Raw genomic sequence first — 25,015 nt, forward strand, 5'->3', positions numbered from 1 at the left:
GAGGAGAGCTTATGTGTGAAGTACTAGATTACTAATATTCATCACTGATGATTGTGGGAGAATGAAGAAGGGGCTTATTTGTGGCCAGATGCATATTTGTAGATAACTTTGTACATGATGTCTAATGTCTATGCTATAATATGGTCAATTTGATCATAGTCTATTGAAGTGTAGATTGTCACATAGCAGAGGTAAAATTGTGTGTTATGATGGTATAGTAGAGGTTAAGATGGTTATTGGTTTATATGTATCTTTCAGACTGGTGCGGTTTGACTCTGTCGGCCATTACCTATACACAGGTATAGCTAACAACACCATGGTACATCAGGCCAACTCCAGGATCTCCTTCATCAAGTGAGTTGTCTCTAAATCATAAAATAGTAATGCTACCACTTTAGAACACATAGTTACTATTGCATTTTACAGACAGACATTGATACTAATTTGTATGGAAGCTAAGAAATTAACATTTACACATGTTGATGATGTGTATTTCAGCGGTAGGAACAACCCTGTGGCACGACCCCAGAGGACACAGAGACTTCGCAGTGTATACAACAACCTAGTGGAGTGTTTCCAGGCCTATAGGAGGGACCGGGTCATGAACGAGGGCTCAGCAGCTCAGGGATCTTACTCAGGTAACATCATAAACCCCAGGTATCATACAGTTTGTCAGGTAACAACATATTCCTGAGGTATCATACAGTTTGTCAGGTAACATCATAAACCCCAGGTATCATACAGTTTGTCAGGTAACAACATATACCTGAGGTATCATACAATTTGTCAGGTAACATCATATATCACAGGTATCATACAGTTTGTCAGGTAACATCATATACCTGAGGTATCATACAGTTTGTCAGGTAACATCATAAACCCCAGGTATCATACAGTTTGTCAGGTAACATCATAAACCTGAGGTATCATACAGTTTGTCAGGTAACATCATATATCACAGGTATCATACAGTTTGTCAGGTAACATCATATACCTCAGGTATCGTACAGTTTGTCAGGTAACATCATAAACCCTAGGTATCATACAGTTTGTCAGGTAATGTCATTTACCTCAGGTATCATACAGTTTGTCAGGTAACATCATATACCTGAGGTATCATACAGTTTGTCAGGTAACATCATATACCTGAAGTATCATACAGTTTGTCAGGTAACATCATATACCTGAGGTATCGTACAGTTTGTCAGGTAACATCATATACCTCAGGTATCATACAGTTTGTCAGATAACATCATATACCTGAGGTATCATACAGTTTGTCAGGTAACATCATAAACCTGAGGTATCATACAGTTTGTCAGGTAACGTCATATACCTCAGGTATCATACAGTTTGTCAGGTAACATCATAAACCCCAGGTATCATACAGTTTGTCAGGTAACGTCATAAACCTGAGGTATCATACAGTTTGTCCGGTAACATCATATACCTCAGGTATCATACAGTTTGTCAGGTAACATCATATATCACAGGTATCATACAGTTTGTCAGGTAACATCATATATCACAGGTATCATACAGTTTGTCAGGTAACATCATATACCTGAGGTATCATACAGTTTGTCAGGTAACATCAGTTATCACAGGTATCATACAGTTTGTCAGGTAACATCATATACCTGAGGTATCATCCAGTTTGTCAGGTAACATCATAAACCTGAGGTATCATACAGTTTGTCAGGTAACATCATATACCTGAGGTGTCATACAGTTTGTCAGGTAACATCATAAACCTCAGGTATCATACAGTTTGTCAGGTAACATCATATACCTGAGGTATCATACAGTTTGTCAGGTAACATCATATATCACAGGTATCATACAGTTTGTCAGGTAACATCATAAACCTCAGGTATCATACAGTTTGTCAGGTATCATCATATATCACAGGTATCATACAGTTTGTCAGGTAACATCATATATCACAGGTATCATACAGTTTGTCAGGTAACATCATAAACCTGAGGTATCATATCAATTGTAAGACATGTGTAATATCACTATATATTGTTACAAATAACTTGACATCACAATAACCATAAGTAACATGAGTGTCACTGTTACAAAAAACTTAACATATTATGTGGAATTCCCTTCTCTTGCATAGAACATATATTCTCATAAATATGAGTTACCAGTATGTAATAAACTGAGTCTTACACTCATAAGTATGTTATGATACAGAATTATATTATGTATTGACGTATGTACATAACACTGAAGTTTGTCAGCACTCAGCGGCTTCATTTCCTGAGGGATTTTGATCAAACTTCACACAATGGTAAATCAGTATATCTCGGGCAGTTTCATGTTTCAGGGCTTTTTGGGTCAAAGTTAAGATCGCTGTACCTATTTTAGCAGGGGCCGGTAGTGGAAATGTTTATAGCAATACCCATTATGCTTGTTTAACCTATTTTCTTCTATCTTCAGAGTATGCTGATGCACAGGAGAGCAGCGCTTCAAGAGACAGGACAAGGTCACCTATACATGAAGAGGGCCTGAACTATGCCAGACAGTATGCTGCTCATGTTACCGAGTCAACAATGCTGACAACTGGACAAGAACAGGAAGGAAACCCTCCGGCAACACAGTCCAACCCCGACAGCGAGAGTGTTCCCTTTATCAGTGATAATGTTCCTCCATTTATGGCTCCTCGACCATTTGCCTGGAGTCCGCCCCCTAGAGGGGCCTCTCAGGCTGATGAGGTTGGAGACATAATCATCGAGGAAGAAGAGGAGGAGGAAGTGGATAGGGTTTCAAGGCCATCTGATGTAGGTCAACTCAACCTGAATCATAGGTCATCTGACCTACATCAAAGGTCATTTGATTTGAGTCGAAGAGTTTCAGCTCTGGCTCAAAGGGCTGAAGTCATTGGCCGTAGTGCATCTGATCATAGTCGATTGAGATCTAGGCGTGGAGAGGTACGCCCAGTAACTGTACTGGACAGTGGCCATAATGTCCGGTCCACTACGGCCACTACTGTTAACCCTGGGTTGACTGATAGGTGTCGGAACTGTACTGGAAACAATTCTGGGGAGACTTCCAGCTCAAACCTGGTGGCGATGGAGCGCAACAACGAAACTGGTGCAATGAATCTACCCTTAGCAACCAATGGAGGAGCTACTACAAGCATGACTGGTGTTCTATCTACCAGATCAGTAGATAATATGAGAGGACTATCTAGGTCTCATGAACTCCCTACTCTACAGCGGACCCCAGTACTGAGGACAGACTCTCACACTGGTGAGCATGGTCTGGGCCAGCATGCTTCTGACTGTGACAACAGGGACTGTCAAGTGTGTTGTAACTTTAACAGGTCCCAGCTTACATATGGCCGGTGGGAGCCATTCGCAAGTCGAAGGTTCAACCACACCCGGAGTGCATTTTCACAGCCATCTCAAACTTATAGACAGCGTTACAGAAACTTGAACCCGTCCAGGGTACAGGTACATAGCTATGGACCAGCTCGGCATCAGGGCGTCTGTGCCAGCACGTCACAGAACCCTGTAACCACACATGTGGCAAGTTCTCAGACAAGCACAGACACCAGTAGCTCCCCAGTACTAGCTGATGCAGCAGAGGGTCAGCATTCTAGTCACCAGAATAGGCTTAGTTCTCTACTCCACCTGGCTAGCCAAGCACAAGGGATCAGTATTCCACCTAGCCAGTTAAATTCTTTGTTACAAACTGTCAGGAGTATCCCATCGGACCCTAGTACTGGTGATAACAATCACACCATTCAGAATATAGGAGGAAATTCTGATATACAAACACAAGGTGATAATAATTCAGTGGTCAATCCAGACAGTAACCAATCAGTGTATGTGTTACAAACTCAAAGTGATAATAATAATAACCAATCACAGACTGCGGAACAAACAAATTCCAGTGATAATAACAATGGCCAAGGGTACCAAGCAATACAGGACAATTTTGCAACAATTACAGCCCGTATTGAACGCGAGATGGACGAACTTGATCGTAGAATTACGTCGCTTCGAAACAGTTTTCATGAAAGTATACAACAGCTACAACAGGACCGGGATAGCTACTTGATATCTAGACAATCATTGTCACCTTCCCAGGACTCCCAGCAGACAGCGGCTGAGGAGGTACCAAGTGTCCCACCTGTAACAGAAAGCAGGACAAATGGCCCGTCCCAAACTAACCCAGTTATAACCATCACCCGGTGTCCGGAGAGTACTCGTAGGTCCCCTGTCCCCATCACCCAGTATCAACATTCCTCAAGGTATGTCTGAACAATGTCACAGTGGTACTCCAATGTTTTTTTGTTGCTTAAGTCTTTAATATGATTCAAGACTACAGAATGTACATGGAACCTATTTACACTACTTGTATAACAATAGACATTTAACTTTGAAAAATGATGAAAAACCTTAAAATAAATTAATGCTTTACTTTGGCACATTCTCACAAAAGAATTCAATAAAATGATAATTTCAGTTATTTCATATTTTCTAATATCATTTCTCTGGAACAAATAATAATTCAACATAAACTTTTTCACAGGTCCACCAGACATTGGGAGTCATCGTCGTCCAGGTGTTGGAGCCCCTCATCCCTTACTGGAGACGGCCCTCAGAGGGCCTTCCCAGTCTACAGCCACAAACATCCAGGTCCATTCCTTACCCCCCTCTGACTCCGACATGCCCCTGCCAGCACGAGAGTCGTTCCCGTCCACATTTGCACTGCCTCCTAGTACTCACAGTTGGCATTCCCTGCAACGCCATCACCTTCATCCACACTACTCCGTCAGTATCCTTGACGACACCATCAACCGCCCCAATGATGCGCTACAGACAGCCATTAATAGGGCCATTGCGGGTAGGTATTTGGATGCCTTGTTGATCAGTTCTACAAGGTAGTCTGAGGTTTAAACAAATAAAATTACTTATTCTGTTACTTTTTTAAATGTTCAAGTTCAACTTAGAATATTACTTGTGACGATTTTGTAAAGAGACTTTTTCTGTCAATGATCTTTAGGAGAAAAAAAACCTTAATGAAGTTAAGAAGGAATGGTATTATGAAGTTAAGTATTATATAAAAAAAAAACAGACCAGTTACATTGTATATGTTCAAGTTTTCTGGCTATGTTTGTTTTTGTATCGCCTGCGGTGACGTTACCAACATTTCACTTACAAGTTTTTTGCTTGGATCCATTGCTCAAACAGTATAATTCCAACTTTAACCAAACTTGGTATAGTTATATCACATAGTGGACATATCAACACACCCTACATTACATAATATCATGCAGATTTTATAATTCATTGGAAATAAGGGATGCTGGGGAATAATGTTAATTTTTTTCTCTGTATTTCTGGGTTAAAAACCTTAGATGATGAGAAATTGATATAAAAATTGTATTGTTTCTCCAGCTGACATAAACTTAGTTAAGAGTCTAACTGGAATACATTCTATAATGTATCAGATGTATTTTCTTCTCACTGACAGTTATTATTTTGGGAGGAAAAATGCCATATCTAGGTGAATTTTGAGGAGTGATTTTGCAAAATTTGATATTTGTTTTGCAATGCATCAGTATTTACATATGCCTGTAACATATATGTACTTCCATACTATCAATTGAATGCTTTTTAATTTTTTTTTTTAAATACTGAAATTTTAATTACTACAAAGCAGGACAGGGCAAGTTATGTAATTACGTGTAATTTTGTGTTAGTTACTGTACCCATTAAATCTTGACAAGTATTTAATTTAAACCTGATGAAATATTAGGTATATAATCAAATGTCCAGGTTCCTGATGTATTGTATTGTTGTAGGTGCCTTCATGGGTAGAGGTGAGCCAGCCGTGGCCAATAACATCATCAACCACACCCACAGAATACAGGCATGGGACTTCACTAAATGTGACATACCAGACATTTCTGATCGTAAGTGACACTTAAGGACACTTTAGGAAAACTAATTTATATTTTGTATTGGTATGATTTTCTTGTGAGCAGTACAAGAACTTAATATCTTGTGATGGCTTAACAAACCTGTTCAGTCAATGCTGTATCCTAATGTGCTACTGTAGACATACTTTATTTGGCACAACTCAATTTTAGCACCTTGCCGAATTTTTAACAGATTTGTGCATTGGTGAGTTGGCATGTAGAAATTATTTTATATAGGAACAGTAATGATAGTTTAGCAGAATGCTTTCATTTTGAAAATCACTAAATTAAGATCATCTCTAAAATATGTACATTTTATAGTAGTTTGTCATTATTTGTTCCTGTTAATGCTGTATCCTCACCTTCCTGTTAATACTGTATCCTCACCTTCCTGTTAATGCTGTATCCTCACCTTCCTGTTAATGCTGTATCCTCACCTTCCTGTTAATGCTGTATCCTCGCCTTCCTGTTAATGCTGTATCCTCGCCTTCTATAATGTGTTTATTCCTTCCTGGTATATTATATCAATGTCTAATATTTCATCATTTGATATGATCTACTTTTCCATAATGTTACAAAACTTAGATGTATATTGTATTGTATTTACAGCCACCGTGGATGTGATTGTTCCTCACTGTAAGCTCCATAACGATGCTAGCTGTGATATCTCCCAGGATCGTACACTTCTTGGGACCTTCGTACCAAGTCATAGAGGATTCCCAGATGACAATATCCTGGCTATCTTCTCCCTGGTACCAGAGTCACGAGGACAGTGCCTCTTTACAAAAAGCTTTGGGCCTAATGCTATATCTGTGAGCATATCCCCCAGGACAAACTTTGTTATGGTGGGACTAGCTGCCAAAAGGCTGTCATGGGTCTTCACTTCTAATCAGGTATGATGGACATGTGAAACTATTCATTCATGAATTTTAAACCAAAAATGTTCTGAAATGTTTGTGGGAAATGTTTTGGTGACCACTGATTTCAGAGACTCAGAATGAGTTTGGCAAACTAGATAACATTCTGAAACGTACCAGAATGTTTTAAAGTTCAAGATGGATTGTTTTGTACAGTTTGAATGACAGCTTATTAGGGGCTTAACACAAAGTCAATCTCACTTGATTAAAATTGACACTTCACTGTTAGTCATCAGACTACTAGCGATATGACAGATCTTCATTACAATTCAAAGGTAGGATTTCTTGGAATCACCTTTAGTTTAAAATTAACATGATTTGACAGTCAATTTAACTCATATTCCTCGTACACATTTGACTTGACTTTACCTGTAACATGTACCTGTATCATCCTTATCGTTTTACAGAAAATTGTTTATTTTCATTCAATGTTAAGCAGGGATCAAGGTTATAGCAAGCCTCTCTCTTTTGATAATACTTTCTGTGAGGTTTTGTTTTATACAGTTATCTATTTAACCAGATGGTGCTATAGTTTTATACCTAAATTCAATTGTATTTTCAGCTTGTAGCTCAGGTGTACAAGATGGATACTGAGTTGGCAGGAGAAAAATCCACCACGGTAGGTATCCCAATGAAATGCCATATTTCCCAAAAGTCACCAATGCAAGATATTAATTCATACTGTGTCTCTTTTGTTTATAATACATAGTCATAAGAAGCCTAGGTATGATAGTCATAAGAAGCCTAGGTATGATAAAATGATGACGTATTGTTAAAAAAAAAATTAAAAATTTTCCAAGTTTTGCAATTTCAATTTTATCAAAACTAAATTGTTATGATTTCTTTAATTTTTGAACTTGTACCAATTCCACATAATATCTAGTGTCGTTGTATGAAAGGCTTTGCTTTATAATTCAAATAATTTCTGTATTATTACCTTTTATTTAGCATGTATCGGATATAATGCACCCGTGTGATATGGATATTCGTACCCATGTAAGTGTGAACTCTGCCCGCTGGTTGCCTGGTGTTGGGGACGGCATTATCTATGGGACAAATAGAGGAGACCTACATATATGTAGGCCTGGGTAAGTCTTAGTAATTTGTACTGCGATACAGGGGTCACATTTTAGTATCATTTATGCATATAAATAAGGTAATGAACTACATATTTAAGGTTTGGTGTGATCTAACTGTATAATCCTAAATACTGAACACAATCGGGGAAGTATGTGAGCATCCATTCACATCTCCACACATTTTAGTATTGTATAAGGATGTGTGTGTGTTTAGGAGTCAGACTGTCAATACTTAACCCTTGTACCACTTTACATGCTATGAGTACATAAATTATACTGTACAATAGTGATTGGCTAAATAATGTGATAAAAAATAAAATCTGCCAGATAATGGAAATATAACCATAGGCAAATATTTGATCCAATATGGGTTCAATAGCAATAATATACATATTGTATCAATGCTAGGTTAGAGGTGAATTTGTGAATCGAACAACGGACATTATAGTCATTGGTATCAGGTAAAACTGTACACATCATTATAAGATTACATGTAGATCCAGCTCTGTAAATTACACAAAATAAGATATTTAACACAGAGAGGACATTTATTTCGTTGAGCTTATCTGAGACCTGTATTGATATTCCCTAGAATGAATTGTATCTGTGGTTAGTTTTGTTTGATAAACATGTCCAGCATATAATGCTATCTTTGTATGTATTTTAATGAAGCTGTCTGTCAGTACTTTAGATTAATTTTGATATTTTATATTAACAGGGCTGTCAGTACTTTAGATTAAATTTGATATTTTATATTAACAGGGCTGTCAGTACTTTAGATTAAATTTGATATTTTATATTAACAGGGCTGTCAGTACTTTAGATTAATTTTAATATTTTATATTAACAGGGCTGTCAGTACTTTAGATTAAATTTAATATTTTATATTAACAGGGCTGTCAGTACTTTAGATTAATATTTAATATTTTATATTAACAGGGCAAAGAAAGAGTCAGAGAAGGAGAAACCAAGTGATACTACCACATCTGGGACATCAATCCGACGAAACCTGATGCACATGTTGGGTCTTTCGTCCACAGCTGTCCCGCTCATCAGTATAGGGACCCAGACAGCGGAGCGGCGTAGCGCTGGTACTCAGACTGAATAAATCAGACAACTGGGTGGCATAGCATGGAGACGCAGACTGAATAAATCAGACAACTGGGTGGCATAGCACTGAGACGCAGACTGAATAAATCAGACAACTGGGTGGCATAGTACTGAGACGCAGACTGAATAAATCAGACAACTGGGTGGCATAGCACCGAGACGCAGACTGAATAAATCAGACAACTGGGTGGCATAGCACTGAGACGCAGACTGAATAAATCAGACAACTGGGTGGCATAGCACCGAGACGCAGACTGAATAAATCAGACAACTGGGTGGCATAGCACTGAGATGAGACTGAATGAAATGGATAGGTAGCCGAGTGGTGTAAAACTCCGACTTCATGAAACTTGACCACAGTTGGATACACTGTGCAGCGTAGCAAAGCTCTGGGACATATCCTAACCAAGTAATCACCATACAATCCTAAATTACTGCAACCTTGTCCGAATTCAGAATTATCCCTGGTGATAAAGTTTTAAATGCATTTCTAGGAACAGGTGAGCTAGGCTTGTTGTTAGTGTTAAGTATTCAGAGTGAGGAGAATTGGAAGTTACACGATCCTGTGGGGAGTGTTTTCATCCAAATGTAATTGATATACTACAGTACCAGTATAGGTGTGAGGCTGGGATTGGCCGTTTGTTGACTGTTTTGGTCGATGTAGGTTAGAATGGCTTCCGTAAAATTTCTTGGAAGAACAGCTTAGTGATGTTATGGGAGTATCTTTCTCTCTCTTGTTCATCATAGGTTAGACTGTAAAAGTTCTGTCTGTGGTAACTTGCTGTATAAACCTAAAACGATCAGTGGTTTTATTAAATGAATCTAACCATTGTTTAATTTCAAATTGGTTAATTAGTTTGAGGTTAAGGATATTTAAGATAGTGAAGACATCACTTATGTTTTTGACAAAAACTAAAAGTTTGGACTGTTTTGTGAGTATCTTTAATTTTTGGTACACATTAATCACAAATAAGTATTGGTGTATACATAATTTATTTAATAGATTTAAACTTCTGAATTACATTTGATAATAACAAATTTAGATATTTCAGGATGATGAAGAGATTCATAATTGTCTCAAATATTTAACACTGCATAATCACAAAGTCCACCAAGGGAATTCTTCCTGGGTTTTATTTTTCAATTGTTAGGAGAATATTGGTGCACTGATATTGAAGTTTTGATGGAAAATTTGGTGCAGATATATTTTGCTGAAATTCAGCATAACTATTGTATAGTTTTGAAAATTGAACTTGGATCAAGCTTATTTATAATTGTGCATATTATACTGTAGTAACTTAACTAACTGGATTCATTTTGTAAGCAGTGCTTTCAAAATATTAATCTTTTGTGAACCTACTTCAGTTTGTATCAGGGCTTTCCTTGTACTTTTAGAGCATGCTTTTGACTTCTAAAAATGGGTTTTGACTCGTGGATCCAATTGTAAAGGATATTTCAATTTGACCCTTCGGATTTCATAAAAAAAGGGGATCCTGTTTATGGATGAAAGTGTTCAGTATTACTACTGAATTAAGTATTTTGAAAATATTTCCCCCATATATATGCTAATGTTAAATTTTGACAAAACCAGCTATTTCAGGAACCTGGATACTTTCACCAAAGGATGTCATAAATTGCTTTTCGATATGTTATCTCTGAAAGCCCTGTTGCATGCTGTTGAACTTATTTATTTATGAACTATTTGAAGAAGGGTATAGATATTATCTTTGTATGCTATTAAGACTCGCATAGAATTTAGTGTTTTGCAGCCTTATTTATTTTACCAAACTGTCTGTTGATCAGTACAATGTCTCCTATCTGCACAGTGATGTAATCTGGGATACTTCACGGCAGTGTCACCTTTTACGGTGTCTTTCCCACAGGGGGACTCCAGATTTAAGAAATTCTTTACATGATGGACACAATAGAAAATGATGAGTTGACAAACCTGGAATCCTGTTGTTGCATAGAATTAAAAACTTGTAAATTTGAACAAATGTCTACTTTAAAGAGAAAAAAAAGTTACAGGTAATGAGAGAACTTTAGTAGAAAATTGTGGATTTTTTGCTTTGATGATATAAATTAGGGAAGCTGGGGTTTTAGTAAATTTGATTCCCTTTGAATCTAGTTGATTTTTTGCTAGAAGCTATTAAATTGATTGATTGGTTGATTGCAGTCTCTGTGACATCAACATGGGTGTTGGTTAAATTTTTTTCTGTCATAATGCATTGTTTTCAAGTGCTAGACACCACCGTTCAAATTGAAACAATATTGTTTAGCAATATTTTTTCAGAATCAATACTTTTTTGTTTAAATATATTTAAACAGCAGCATTAGAAATTAGCAAACATAGTGGATGTGTTGGGGAAATTTCTGGAAAGGTCGGGTTTTTTTGTGGTTTTTTTTTGTGATTTTGGTTGGACAGTATAAACAATTATTTATCTCCATACCAGTTCAAAAATTGCTGGAGATTGTAGGAATTAATAATGGACTGAAACTAACAAAGATTGTATTGGGATGTCATATATATATATATATACAAAAATACATTAGGAATTTTCATAGCTGTGAACCGTTTGAATCCTGTTCATCTAAATACCTAATGATATTCTAGGTGTGAATGTGAAGTACTATATTGGGCATTATCAACCAAAATGTTTCACCATTTTATCAGTAAACAACACCAGCCATTGCACAGTAACACACTTAACACATTTAATATGAAGAAATTCCTCAGATTTTGCCTAGGTTATTGAAGACCAGTTCTTCATCAGGCACAAATTGATCCTGTTCCAATGATTCTTTTACAGCAGCTGTATTGTCTGTAGAAGTTCCTTATTTATTCAGACTTTGCTAATGACTTGGGTCCAAATTCTGAATTGACAACATTCGTCAGAGTGTGTACTCCTTCATTATACCGGTAATGCTTAATGTTTTATTTGCCTCGATATTGCCAAATTTTCTGGTGCCTCTTTTAATTTTTTAGAGTGATATTTCATTGTCTTGGGAAACTTTTCTATTCTTTACGCCAGATGCATTTTGATTGTTTTACCTGTTAATTGTCCAGGTGCCGTTTAAACGGTTATCAGCCATTATACATTGGCCTATTTATGTATTGCACAACATATTATGTTCATTTGTTTGTTTTCTATTTACTTCAAAATAAAGATGTTGCTTTGTTTCAAAACAAACATTTTTGTTCTTTTTTTCTTGTATAATCTTTTTAATAGTTTGAGCTCAAACTGGCAGTGGTATGCAAGACTGGACTTTGACATTTGAACCTTGTCTTTGTTAAGTGTCATGTATCATTTTACATTGTAATATCTCATGAACAAAAGGACTTAAAAGTAAAGAAATTTGTTACATAGCTTAGAGGAATTGATGGCTACAACATTTGATACATGCACTTTACTTACCCCCAAGGTCACCAATATCAAAAGTATTAATATCTTCAACAAATATTTTCACAAGATTCATTAGCTTTGTATTGAGCTAGTAGCTTGCTGAGGTGAAGCACTATCAATATATTTGCAATTCAAAATAAAGTTTCCCAACAAATCTGATAAACACAACAAACTATACCAAAGAAGATATCACCACTTTATGTATGAATAATGATCAATGTAAATACATAATTGAAATGGTAAGAATTTACATATAAATAGAGTATACAGAGACACATGGTGAAAAATATAGCAAATTAAACAGATCTGAAACCAATGCTGATGAGCAGAAGTATTAATAGAAAGACAAGAGTACCCATTGGTTACAGGACACAATAAAAAAAAAAGAGAACATTAAATTGGCATTTGGCATCTTGCCTACATTTGCTGTTCACCAGCATCACCACTGGACATGAATATGGTTAATATTCTCTTATTCATTTTTTGAGTTTCCACATAACTATCACATCTTATTTCTTGCCCAGTAAGAATTGAACAAGGATTTCTCAACTTATCCTTGTTTTGCTTTGAGCATGTGTTATTTGGGCTTATCTACCAAACTTTGGGAATTCTTTAGTGCTGTAAAAAAACAAAATGTTGTATATTTATTTAACAAATGAAATAAAAATAAAAAAAAAAATGTCAAGCACAATTTTAAGTGGAAAACCAATGATCTATGTGCAATAATCTAGCAAAACGAACAATTCAGTAAGTTACAAGGTATAAATATCACATTAGTGATTTAGTGTCCATCAATATTCACATTTGTTTCACTAGTCTTGTGATACACTATAGTCATTTGTTTAAATTTTCACTGAATGAACATTTATCAGTTAACATTGGTCATGCAATAACAGAAAGCACTTTTGACATTTCAGGCACACGACTTCACACAAGACGATTTAAATATTTCATAACACATAAATCTCTATTGCTATACACATGTTCCAAGTTTTGACAGTTATCACAGAGTAAATTGTTCATAAATTGTTCATCGATATTTCTACCTGTATTTTTCTGCTATTATTGCTTTCCTTCTCGTTTAAAAGCCTTGAATTGTATGACATACAGTTTCTTCGGTATAAATACCAAATATATTTCAAGAGTGGGGCCAATTGAAAAATATCAAAATATTAGCCACACGAGTAAAATATATTTGGTATTAATGAAGATACTGTTAAGACATTTTGATGGCAAGATATACCGAATAAGCTTTTAAGTTTACCCATTGTTGTTTGTAAGCAGTGTTTTGATTGGTCAAGTCAGAAAAAGTGATATTTTTCACTTTTCTAGAATGAATATTTTTCAATATTTCACTTGTACAAATGTGATAAGGAGTAGTTCTCGGACAGGTGTTGTTCAGCACTTGAAAACAAACCATGCACAGTTTTTTTTGTGAATCTTGATAACAATCCTCAGGAACAACTTTTCGACTTTCACATTTTCAATCAATCAAAAAAAACATGAATACCTTATTCATCACAAATAGTTTTCCTGAGTCCCGATTTTTTTCGGCATTCCCGCATTATTTGCTCATACTGAGCCAAATTCATTCATCCAGTTTTGATATTTTTCAAGATCAGCCCGTGAAACACTCTTGTTGACTTTCTTTATTGCCGCCTTGAAGTCCTCCATTGTAGGGGGCATCTGTAGTTCCTCCTTGGGAATGTTACGCACCTCCTCGGGGGTCAAGCCTGTGATTCGACGTCTGAATGACATCATCGCTGCATCTCTGTAACATGACAACATCAGTGACTTAACACATAGAGACGATGGATCAATATCAGCTTTTTACCCGTTTTTTAATTCTGCTGTTAATGTAAATTAATGTAGGCTAAAAAAGCTGTAGTGTTTGTCAACAAAACAAACCATACATTAAGTGCTTTCCTGAACTACAGAAAAAACTTGTTTTCCCTTTTATACACATGAATCATATGCATTGAAAAGGACCTTCTGAAATGTAATGTTCATTTTTTTGTACTGATTGAAGTATTTACAAAACACTGTGGTCGATACTTCTAATTTTCATAATAAAGGGAAAGTCTTAGTTTTATAATCAGGCCTGATAATATTTTCCAACTGTTATAGTCGCTTCAAGTCTTATTTTATCTGATAGTTTATAATATATAATTAACTATCAATTAAAGCAATAATACTACATTTGAATGGTGACAGAACACATTACCTGCAAACATTGGTGATGTCAGCCCCGGAGTACCCATCCAACTCTTGTGCAACTGCTGTCAGATTTACATCCTTGGCCAGCTCTACTTCCCGTAAGTTAATCTTTAACAGCTCCTCACGACCTTCAGCTATCAAGTCAAGGTCAATATACACAGTTATCCTACTGAACACTTACATAGAAGGATCATGTTATAAGGGGTATAATTCAATATTCACAAGTTTTCATGGCCTTTAAACCTTTAATAAAAAAAATTCAAGACCTATAGCAGCTAGCAATGATAATTCTTCACCAAAGGTGATATAAGGCTTCAGTATTTGTAGGTGAATCGATTTGATCAACATGTTAACAATACAGCGCTTGAATGAGATTAAATATTTGAACAGAAACAGGTTCATCTTATTCTTTGTACCTGTGGGTAGAGGTATGTAGATTCTCTTTTCCAGTCTCCTCCTCAATGCCTCATCAAGGTCCCAGGGAAAGTTGGTGGCTGCCAGCACCATCACAATTTTGGGCTCTCCGTCATCTCCACCTGTTCCTGCCACACCTGTAAAGGCCATGTTTGTTATATAAACAATGTATAGTATATATCTATGTGCCACTACTGCTCTAATTTGTGCAAGTACCAAAATCTTCAAATACTTCTTAATTTTCAAAATAAAATGCAATCATCTATAATGAAAGCAATTAATCATATACTTATAAGTGATTTGCATATCTATTTTCTACTAACTGTTTGCCATTCAATTAATTCTGTAATCAGAGTGGTAATGCAGCTTAAATGTGTTTCTCAATCAGGGACGTAACAATTTCATACTTAGAATACTAGCATGAAGAAAGATTTTAAATAGAATACAAATTTTGAAAAATTCAATTTTAATTTTCTTATTTACCAATTAAAACATTTTCATGACCAGATACAAAATTAATCAGCCCTGAGAATCGCACTACAGGAATTCATTATCCATGTCATTTCTCAAATAATACTAGATTAACCACATTTATGATAAAAAATCTTAGGACAACATGTATTAAAAGACAGTTTGATATTATCAGAAGATCTGAACAGTTGCCATGGTGATAACGTACCATCCATTTGGACAAGTAATTCTGCCTTCACTCTCCGACTGGCCTCATGTTCCGAGTCAGACCCACGCTTGGAGCATATTGAATCTATTTCATCTATAAATATTGTGCTTGGTGCATAAAAGCGAGCCTGAAAAATAAAGACAGAATGTCTATTGTTGATCCTTCACACAACTGTCATAAAATTTACCAAAAAGAAAATTTTATTTTTAATATTTCACACTTAAATTAAATTATAACGATGAGTTTTGCAATATAACACATAATATTTTTCTTCATTTTAAATTCATTGATCAAATGGCTTACAATTAAATCATACAGCAATTAACAACACATATACAGTGTATACAGGCTATTCAAGAGATTCTTTTTCATATAAAGAACATATTATTCCAGACCAAATACATGTACAATAATACAGAATACTAAATTTACACACAATACCGGTATGTTAGAACACAATACATCAATGAATTTCATTTTGTTAGTTCTCCCCCAAATGGAATATGAATGGAGAAACCATTTAAAAGCAAACAACATTAAATTGAGAGAGTTAAATCTAGACTGACTATACAGTATACTTCAGACAACTCCAGTCACTATGTAATGTAGTACAGTATGGAACACACACATGGAATACCAAAACATTTAAGTCTTGTTAAGACTAGTTACAAATCCAATAACTTACAGAAATATATACTCTTTATACACAACACACTCAAACCTACAGAATACAAAGGAATAATGTAAAATCAAATTATGCCACATGCTTTGCAGAAATGAGTAACAACTCATTTATATAATAGTAGATAATAGAGAAGGTGAAGCAGAGGAAAAGAAGAGATTGTGTGGGATGGTAAGATGGGCGGAGAAATACCTTATAAAGAAGCCAGGATAGAATTCTATACAGCTTTCAATGTGACAAGAAGGTTTGGTTTTCAACATTAGTTTCAAGTGAACTTTCAACTTTCTAAAATCTTTACCAAATCAAATGCTTTTGTCTGAATCATGATAAGTTTACTGTTAGTCTAACAAATAATCCCATTACTTTGACAGAATGTGATTTCAACTTTCGTGACTTCTTGTACATTACTGCCCAACTCTTCTAGAAAAGTTCCCACATACCATTTCAAAAAGGAGACGAACTAATTTTTCACTTTCTCCGTGGTACTTGGAGGAGATAGTAGCAGATGAGACATTAAAGAAAGTAGTCCCACATTCCGTGGCCACTGCCTTAGCTAGCATGGTCTTGCCTGTCCCGGGAGGACCAACCATCAGCACCCCCTAGCAACGGAAAAACAAAACAAACGGCATGCAACTCGTGGCAGGTTTAACATCTACATTAAGTCTACCAGGTGAGTTGCAGTACCTACACACGGATGGACCCCCCAAACTGCAACACTGATAGACACAGTCTTACCATCTCGAAGAGAAGCTTGACTAACTTCTCCGACTCGCCCCTGTATTTCGAAGTAAGGGTGGCAGATGACACATTAAAGAAGGTTGTGCCACACTCAGTCGCTACAGCCTTGGCCAGCATGGTCTTGCCCGTTCCCGGGGGACCAACCATTAACACACCCTGGGGAGGAAATCAGGTACATACTGTATACCAGGTAATACTCAACACATTTTTCGTTTTGCCATTTACAAAAAATATGATCATTGTCATAGATATGTCTATGAAAGTGTTCTTGCTAGACCTGGATATAGAGGTTATCATATGAACAAAATCGATCTTGGGTCAGTATAAGCCCAGCTTGTTATAGTTAATCACAAGAGGCCAAGAGCACAGAATAACTGATGGAAAACTTCTTTCATGTAAAGGAACCAACATTTCCCAGTATTCATTTATAAACTCACATCTTGCTTTTTCTAGATACAAATATATTCAATTGGCTGAAAGGTTATGGTGTCATATACAGTGGATTTCTGCTAACACTTGAGTTCATTAATTGCCAAAACTACAAAAAGTTCAAACATTCAATCAGACTTTATAAAATATCAAAAAGAAGAGTTAAGATGACCACTTATTTTTGTAATAATAGGATAATTAAATTCAATACACCCGACATATGAACAATTACAATACTGATAAAATCAAAATGTTTTGAAACAATAATCTGACAAAATATATATCTTCATTTTAATGCTAACAGGAATAGAAAAGAAAATATTTCTCATTACCAAAATGTAAAGAATGCAAAACTTAAGGTTAATACTTGTCAGGTTTCATTTATGATAACCAGGTAATTGCCTCATCAACACCGTACATACCCTCCACGGTCGACGGATACCCTTGAAAAAGTCGGGAATGATGAGAGGTAGTACCACAGCTTCCTGTAAGAGTTTCTTTGCTTCAACCAAATCTGCCACCTGGTCCCTGTAACAAAAATATCAAGGATGCACAGAAAATCATTATTACAATTGGTATGAAAACTGACAATAAAAAACATGACTTTTAAAATTAATGAAGCAAAAAAAAAAAAAAAAAAACAATAAAAATATTTCAGATATATCGGAAATTACGTGTCATAAGATTGACATCAGTTCTTACAAGGATTAGTTTTAAGTATGTTACATAATTAATGTACATCAATGTATGTATAAGACATGGGTCCATAATTTAAACTCCTCAAAATAATAGGGTCTTTCCATTATCTTTGAATCAAAAGGCTGTAAAGAAAATGCTTCACTGCAAACTGTGACCATAAACACCATTACTTTGATTATAATATACATTTAATAGTGTAATCACACTAAACTGGATGCTTTTAAATGAAGAGCTTAAATTCAACTTAAAGGGTCAAAAGCTTTTCAGATGTTGACTGAAATTGATACAGCACTCTTTAATTGGTTAGCTTTTAAGGACTGACCATCGGATATTGGGGTTCTTCTGTACAATGTCACGCTCAAGTCCCTCCACCAAATCTTTATCATAACCCATTCCGTCAAATTTCTTTTCTCCATCGTCAGACTGAAAGTCAAAATTTTAGAATATCACATATAACAGACATCCGAAGAAACAATCAAAACAAAGTAAAAAATAACACATCATAATCCAAACAGTTTATGTTAATATGATTTTTAACAATAATATAAAAGAACTAATACAATTATTCACATTTTCAATACTAGAATGGTTTGTTTCTCTGTAAAATCTATTAAATTTAAGCATTATTCTTGGGGTCGACCTGAAGGTAATTCGTAAAGTATGCTTACATAATTATGTATACATGAAAAATGTACATCACTTCTTGTATGGGCAGTAGTACGATAATTTTCTTACTTTTTTCTTTTCTTTCCCTTTTTCACCAGGCTTTTCTCTGCCCCGATCCACATTGCCATAACCTGGAGCAGCTCTCCTTCGATCACCTCCAGGAGCCCCCTTACTTGGGGCTGGTTGGTTCCTACTCCTCACAGGTTCAGCTTTTCTTGGACCAGGTCTTACCCCTCCTCGTATATTAGGGGAAGGTCTGTCAATAACATACATCATGTGACAATTCAAACACCTGCATCTAACAGTTAATTCCAACATGATGCATAATGATTTGACTGTAACAGGATGATTATTTGGCGAATAGGATGCCTCCATAATTTGGACAAATAAGTTTGATATAAAGAATATTTATGTAATCTTTACTATTTCTAAAAGATGACTTAAGATCCCACTATCCTGTTTTCTTACTGAATCAATTATCAATGACCCAATACAATACATGAGAGTATAACCAATGTACTGCTAAACTCGCAAGGTGATCAAGCCATCAATAATGTTTCATTTAAAATCAAATAACTAAGAAAAAGCTGTGTTAAAATCAACATGACACGGGTTAACCTCCATAAATTGATGGTTCAAAAAAAGTTGATGGTTCACAATAAATTGATGGTTCAAAATAAATTGATGGTTCAAAATCCAATCAACATGACAAGTGTTAAACTCCATAAATGGATGGTTCAAAATCCAAATCAACATGACACAAGATTAACACGACATGTGTTTATCCATTCCTTAATTAAGTTGACAGAAAAAAATTCAATATTTGCTTTCTGCCAAAATATTAAGATATATTAAACCAGACACCAATATTTTAATTGGAAACAAAGTCTTCACCTGGGTATGCCACTTTTTTATTTTCTTCTGTTGATACATATATTGAAAATATCAAAATTCAACATCTGTGACAAGGATTCTTTGTATTGAAAGTTATCCGATACAAGACAGGAACATGTCAATAAGATTTTTCTCTCTAAATGAGGAATGCTTCAGAATCAAGATGCTTTACTTGGGAACATCTTGTAGAGGACCGTAAGTACATACCTGTGTTCTACAGGTGTTGGTGGAGGCCATACGTCTGGATCCCGAGTAGGTTCTTCATGTCGAGCGTAGTCACCAAAAGGACTGCCAAAATCTTGGTCTGCATTTGCATTGAAAGCTCTTGGGTTGTTAGACCGGAAACTGGCAAGAGTCTCGTTAATTTCTTTGACTTGTTCATATTCTTGGTTTATCAGGTCTCTAGCCTGAAATCACAACATTTCTTTGCATCATTGTACAACAAAACATTTCCCAAAACATTTAAAAGGAATCTTGGTTAAATTGAGTTCTAATTTATCATTATATATATATTTCAATAATTTTCCCAAAAACATACTTAAATTTAGTCTAGGAATATAATGAAGGGCTTTTTGTACAAAAGACATACAAGCAAGATATCATCAGCAGTGTTTTCATTTAGAACCGGTCGCCGGCCAAATTGACCGGTTAGAATGGTGTTTTAGCCGGTTCAAATGACTTAATTCACTTTTTAAACAAGAGATCCCAGAGGGATCTTGGCGCCCACCATTGAATGATCTTTATAGGTTCCATGTCAGATTGATCTTTTCTCTACTTTTCCCTTCCTCTAAGTCTTACTAATCTGTGTATTTTCATAAACAGACCTCTATAGCTAGTACATTTCAAACAAGGGGAACCTATATATAAAATTTAAGATTTAGCGATAATGACTGTCTGTCGGCCATATTGTTTTCGGATTGGTCCCAATATGCATAACTAGGCACCGAGAGAAACCTACATATGAAATTTGAGAAAGATCCCTTCAGTACTTTCTGAGAAATAGCGATAACAAACTTCAATTGTCAATATCCAAGATGGCTGCCTGTCGGCCATGTTGTTTTTCCGATTGGTCTCAAAATGCAATATGCATAACTAGGCAACCAAGAGAAACCTACATATGAAATTTGAGAAAGATCCCTTCAGTGCTTTCTGAGAAATAGCGATAACAAACTTCAATTGTCAAAATCCAAGATGGCTGCCTGTCGGCCATGTTGTTTTCCGATTGGTCTCAAAATGCAATATGCATAACTAGGCACCAAGAGAAACCTACATATGAAATTTGAGAAAGATCCCTTCAGTGCTTTCTGAGAAATAGCGATAACAAACTTCAATTGTCAAAATCCAAGATGGCTGCCTGTCGGCCATGTTGTTTTCCGATTGGTCTCAAAATGCAATATGCATAACTAGGCAACCAAGAGAAACCTACATATGAAATTTGAGAAAGATCCCTTCAGTGCTTTCTGAGAAATAGCGATAACAAACTTCAATTGTCAAAATCCAAGATGGCTGTCAGTCGGCCATGTTGTTTTCCGATTGGTCCCAAAATGCAATATGCATAACAAGGCACCAAGGGGAACCTACATATGAAATTTGAGAAAGATCCCTTCAGTACTTTCTGAGACATAGCGATAACAAACTTCAATTGTCAATATCCAAGATGGCTGCCTGTCAGCCATGTTGTTTTCCGATTGGTCTCAAAATGCAATATGCATAACTAGGCACCAAGGGGAACCTACATATGAAATTTGAGAAAGATCCCTTCAGTACTTTCTGAGAAATAGCGATAACAAATTTCAATTGTCAAAATCCAAGATGGCTGCCTGTCGGCCATGTTGTTTTCCGATTGGTCTCAAAATGCAATACGCATAACTAGGCACCAAGGGGAACCTACATATGAAATTTGAGAAAGATCCCTTCAGTACTTTCTGAGAAATAGCAATAACAAACTTCAATTGTCAAAATCCAAGATGGCTGCCTGTCGGCCATGTTGTTTTCCGATTGGTCTCAAAATGCAATATGCATAACTAGGCACCAAGAGGAACCTACATATGAAATTTGAGAAAGATCCCTTCAGTACTTTTTGAGAAATAGCGATAACAAACTTCAATTGCCAAAATCCAAGATGGCTGCCTGTCGGCCATGTTGTTTTCAGATTGGTCTCAAAATGCAATATGCATAACTAGGCACCAAGGGGAATCTACATATGAAATTTGAGAAAGATCCCTTCAGTACTTTCTGAAGATTAGCGATAACAAGAATTGTTTACGGACGGACGGAGGGACGGACGGAGGGACGGACGGACGACGGACCACGGACGCAGGGCGATTTGAATAGCCCACCATCTGATGATGGTGGGCTAAAAATGTCTAAAAACATATTATCATAATCCTCAGATACATGTATACCTGCTACTATTCATTTGTAGCCTTTTACAAATATTTTTATTGAAAACCCTGCATCAGCACCTTTTTCAATACAACGTAGAAATAGATACAATCAAGTCAAGATAAAATGAATTAAATAACATGTACAGTACATGTAATCATGTCATTATTGAAAGGTGCACAAAACATTTTTATACATTGTACTTATAATTAGCCAGGCTATACTTTTTGGATAATTCAACCCTGTGCTTTTTCTCACTGGTGTACATGTGGGAAGGGGCCTTTTTGTCTCATTTTGGGAAGAAAAGTGGTGAATTGGGAAAGATTTCTGTATGAGTAAAAATATGAATTTCATTTGGGAATAAACCCAACAACAGCCCCAAAAAAGCCTTAACATAAAAAAGTTTAAAAAAAACAACTGTAAACAAACATTTGATGATAATGAATTGATCATAGCACCTTGTGAAGTTTTCAAAATGGTCGTTGAAACATATACCTGATCATGATTCCAAAACAGGTTCAAAGTCAACTCATAATTCCTGAATATGAAACTAACCTCTATCCACTTTCTCTTTCTCGCTGGGTCCTTGATGGAGGATATGAGGCGCTGTATCTGCTGCTGGAGGCCCTGATAGTACACCAGGGATGTGTCATAATTCCCCAGCAGGGCATTCTCCCGCCCCATCTTTATACACTCATACACTTCTGATAGACTGACACTCATCCTGGAAAGACAAGTATACCACAGATACACCTATAAAGTTTGATTTGCGCTTTACATAGAAACATTTTTCATTTCTGCAGAAGTAAAGACAATACATATCAACACATAAAACTTGAAATATGATTTGTTCCACAAATAAGGTTCATCTCTCATACACCTGATTTGAACTGACAAACTGATCTAAAATGCCTGTTAAAGGCGTCATGATTTATTTTTTAAGAAGCTACCGGCTTTCCATCACTATATCTACCTCTAAAGTAATATAATGAATGAACAAATAAAAAAAAATGTAGCATCTGTTTTCACAGTTAACTCATGTCATTCATCATATATATTGGTAAATCACAATAACCAACCCTGTTGATTGTTGTCTGTATCAACAGCCAAATATTGCAACAGTATTGTGGTAGCTAGGTTCTTCCAGCAATGACTCTAATGATATACAGTATAGAGACTTGCAATTGCAATTGACGGCCAATAATTGATATATCCGTATGTATTTTACATACACTGATCATGAACAGCAAACATGCAGCACTGATCAGTGATCATGGCATACTAGCAGTAAATAGAGCGTCATAATTTTAGGAATAAAAATATGTCAAATATACTGATCTAAAATTAAACATGACAGTTTGACCATATGATCATGAGCATTTGCAATTCGCATTTACATGCAAATGGTTTGTTTGTAGCGATTAGTAATTTACTATACAATATCAATATCAGATGTTAACAGGAAAAAGAACTACCAATCATCACAAAAGGCATAATCACAACACTATTTACATCGTGAGGTTACCATAAGTTATCAATATATAATAAATAAATCGTGCAATATATTGCAACACCCCCCCCCCTACACCGCTGTTTCTCGTTCACATTTTGGCGCTCCTAACATACCGTGTTCATTTAATAGGTTTAAAGACACACTAAACAAGTTATCACATTGTGATCGCTGACTTTGGTCTCATTGAGATGTTTAGTAGTTCAAATATTACTGAAAGAAGTTAGATTAGACATTCACCTGTTTCTTTCGTGAGTCCCTTTCCAAATATTGGCAGCATAGTCAAAAGTGCGTTTTGATTGGACGATATTAATTTGCAAAGGGAAACAACTCTGTGTTCTCCAAGGAACCGGCAATGAATCACGCAACGGCAATAAAAATCCACTTTGCTTGAAATCTCATAATAAGTACGAGCAGAGACCTATATACTAATATTTAGTATATAGGTCTCTGGTACGAGTTAGAAGTTACGTAACATAACCATTGGATCTCTGTATAACCAGAGACATATATAGATCTATCTACATGTCTCTGGTATATTAACGCTTTGAAACATTGTGCAGTCAATCGCCATTTTGTACCAAAACTTACCAATGTTTGTACTTGCCATGTTTTTATGGAACGCCAAATTAACATATATTCAATTGATTGAACCTATCTTCAAAAAATTAAAGATAGGTTCAATTCAATTAAAGATAGCTTTAATTCAATTAGAGATAGGTTCAATTCAATTAGAGATAGGTTCAATTCAATTAAAGATAGGTTCAATTCAATTAGAGATAGGTTTAAATAAGACCAGAGATCCATATTAATTAGTATATAGGTCTCTGATAAGACTAATTGAACCTATCTTCAATTGATTTGAACCTATCTCTAATTTAATTGAACCTATCTCTAATTGAATTGAACCTATTCTTCAATTAGAAACAAATAGGGAAAAGGGACGAATTAAAGATAGATTCAATTGAATTAAAGATAGGTGCAATTGATTTAAAGATTTGTCCAATTGAATTGAAAATATGTTTAATTTAATTAAGGATATGTTGTATTTGAAGATAGGTTTAATTCAATTAGGGATAGGTTCAATAAAATTAGAGATAGGTTCAATTAAATTAGAGATAGTCTAGGTTCAATTCAATTAGAGATAGGTTCAATTTAATTAAAGATAGGTTCAATTCAATTGTACCTATCTTTAAATGATTAAAGATAGGTACAAATAATTGGACCTATCTTCAATTGAATCTAACC

The 25,015-nt window shown here is 35.6% G+C and overlaps 2 protein-coding genes across 5 annotated transcripts in view; one reads left to right on the plus strand and one right to left on the minus strand.

Annotated features, from left to right (window-relative positions):
* Positions 1 to 12,241, plus strand: part of LOC117328359 — a 30,815-nt gene extending 18,574 nt beyond the window's left edge. Inside the window, exons 6-15 of the mRNA XM_033885885.1 lie at positions 259 to 354; positions 499 to 638; positions 2,452 to 4,270; positions 4,348 to 4,376; positions 4,552 to 4,866; positions 5,828 to 5,938; positions 6,554 to 6,837; positions 7,424 to 7,480; positions 7,810 to 7,949; positions 8,880 to 12,241. Coding sequence (XP_033741776.1) covers positions 259 to 354; positions 499 to 638; positions 2,452 to 4,270; positions 4,348 to 4,376; positions 4,552 to 4,866; positions 5,828 to 5,938; positions 6,554 to 6,837; positions 7,424 to 7,480; positions 7,810 to 7,949; positions 8,880 to 9,048 — 3,160 coding nt within the window. The 3' untranslated portion in view covers positions 9,049 to 12,241. The remainder of the gene's footprint in view (positions 1 to 258; positions 355 to 498; positions 639 to 2,451; positions 4,271 to 4,347; positions 4,377 to 4,551; positions 4,867 to 5,827; positions 5,939 to 6,553; positions 6,838 to 7,423; positions 7,481 to 7,809; positions 7,950 to 8,879) is intronic.
* A 395-nt stretch (positions 12,242 to 12,636) lies between these two features.
* Positions 12,637 to 24,082, minus strand: LOC117327499 (katanin p60 ATPase-containing subunit A-like 1). Of its 4 annotated transcripts, XR_004532658.1 has the most exons (12): positions 24,008 to 24,082; positions 22,813 to 22,981; positions 20,080 to 20,279; positions 19,048 to 19,234; positions 18,635 to 18,735; positions 18,036 to 18,141; positions 17,182 to 17,340; positions 15,765 to 15,891; positions 15,088 to 15,222; positions 14,679 to 14,805; positions 13,965 to 14,225; positions 12,637 to 13,072 (listed from the first exon to the last, which is right to left on the minus strand). XR_004532658.1 is itself a non-coding variant. In XM_033884524.1 (11 exons), exons 2-11 carry the CDS (start codon positions 22,978 to 22,980, stop codon positions 14,027 to 14,029), a joined length of 1,509 nt encoding a protein of 502 aa, XP_033740415.1. In that variant the 5' UTR covers position 22,981; positions 24,008 to 24,082; the 3' UTR covers positions 12,637 to 14,026. The 4 variants fall into 4 exon arrangements, 3 of the variants coding, with proteins under 3 accessions (XP_033740415.1, XP_033740413.1, XP_033740414.1); XM_033884524.1 differs by lacking the exon at positions 17,182 to 17,340 and adding an exon at positions 16,887 to 17,045 and having other exon boundaries at positions 12,637 to 14,225; XM_033884522.1 differs by having other exon boundaries at positions 12,637 to 14,225.
* Positions 24,083 to 25,015: the final 933 nt, after the last annotated feature.

Source organism: Pecten maximus, chromosome 5 (genome assembly GCF_902652985.1).
Source record: "Pecten maximus chromosome 5, xPecMax1.1, whole genome shotgun sequence".
In the NCBI taxonomy this organism is placed as follows: Eukaryota; Metazoa; Mollusca; class Bivalvia; order Pectinida; family Pectinidae; genus Pecten; species Pecten maximus.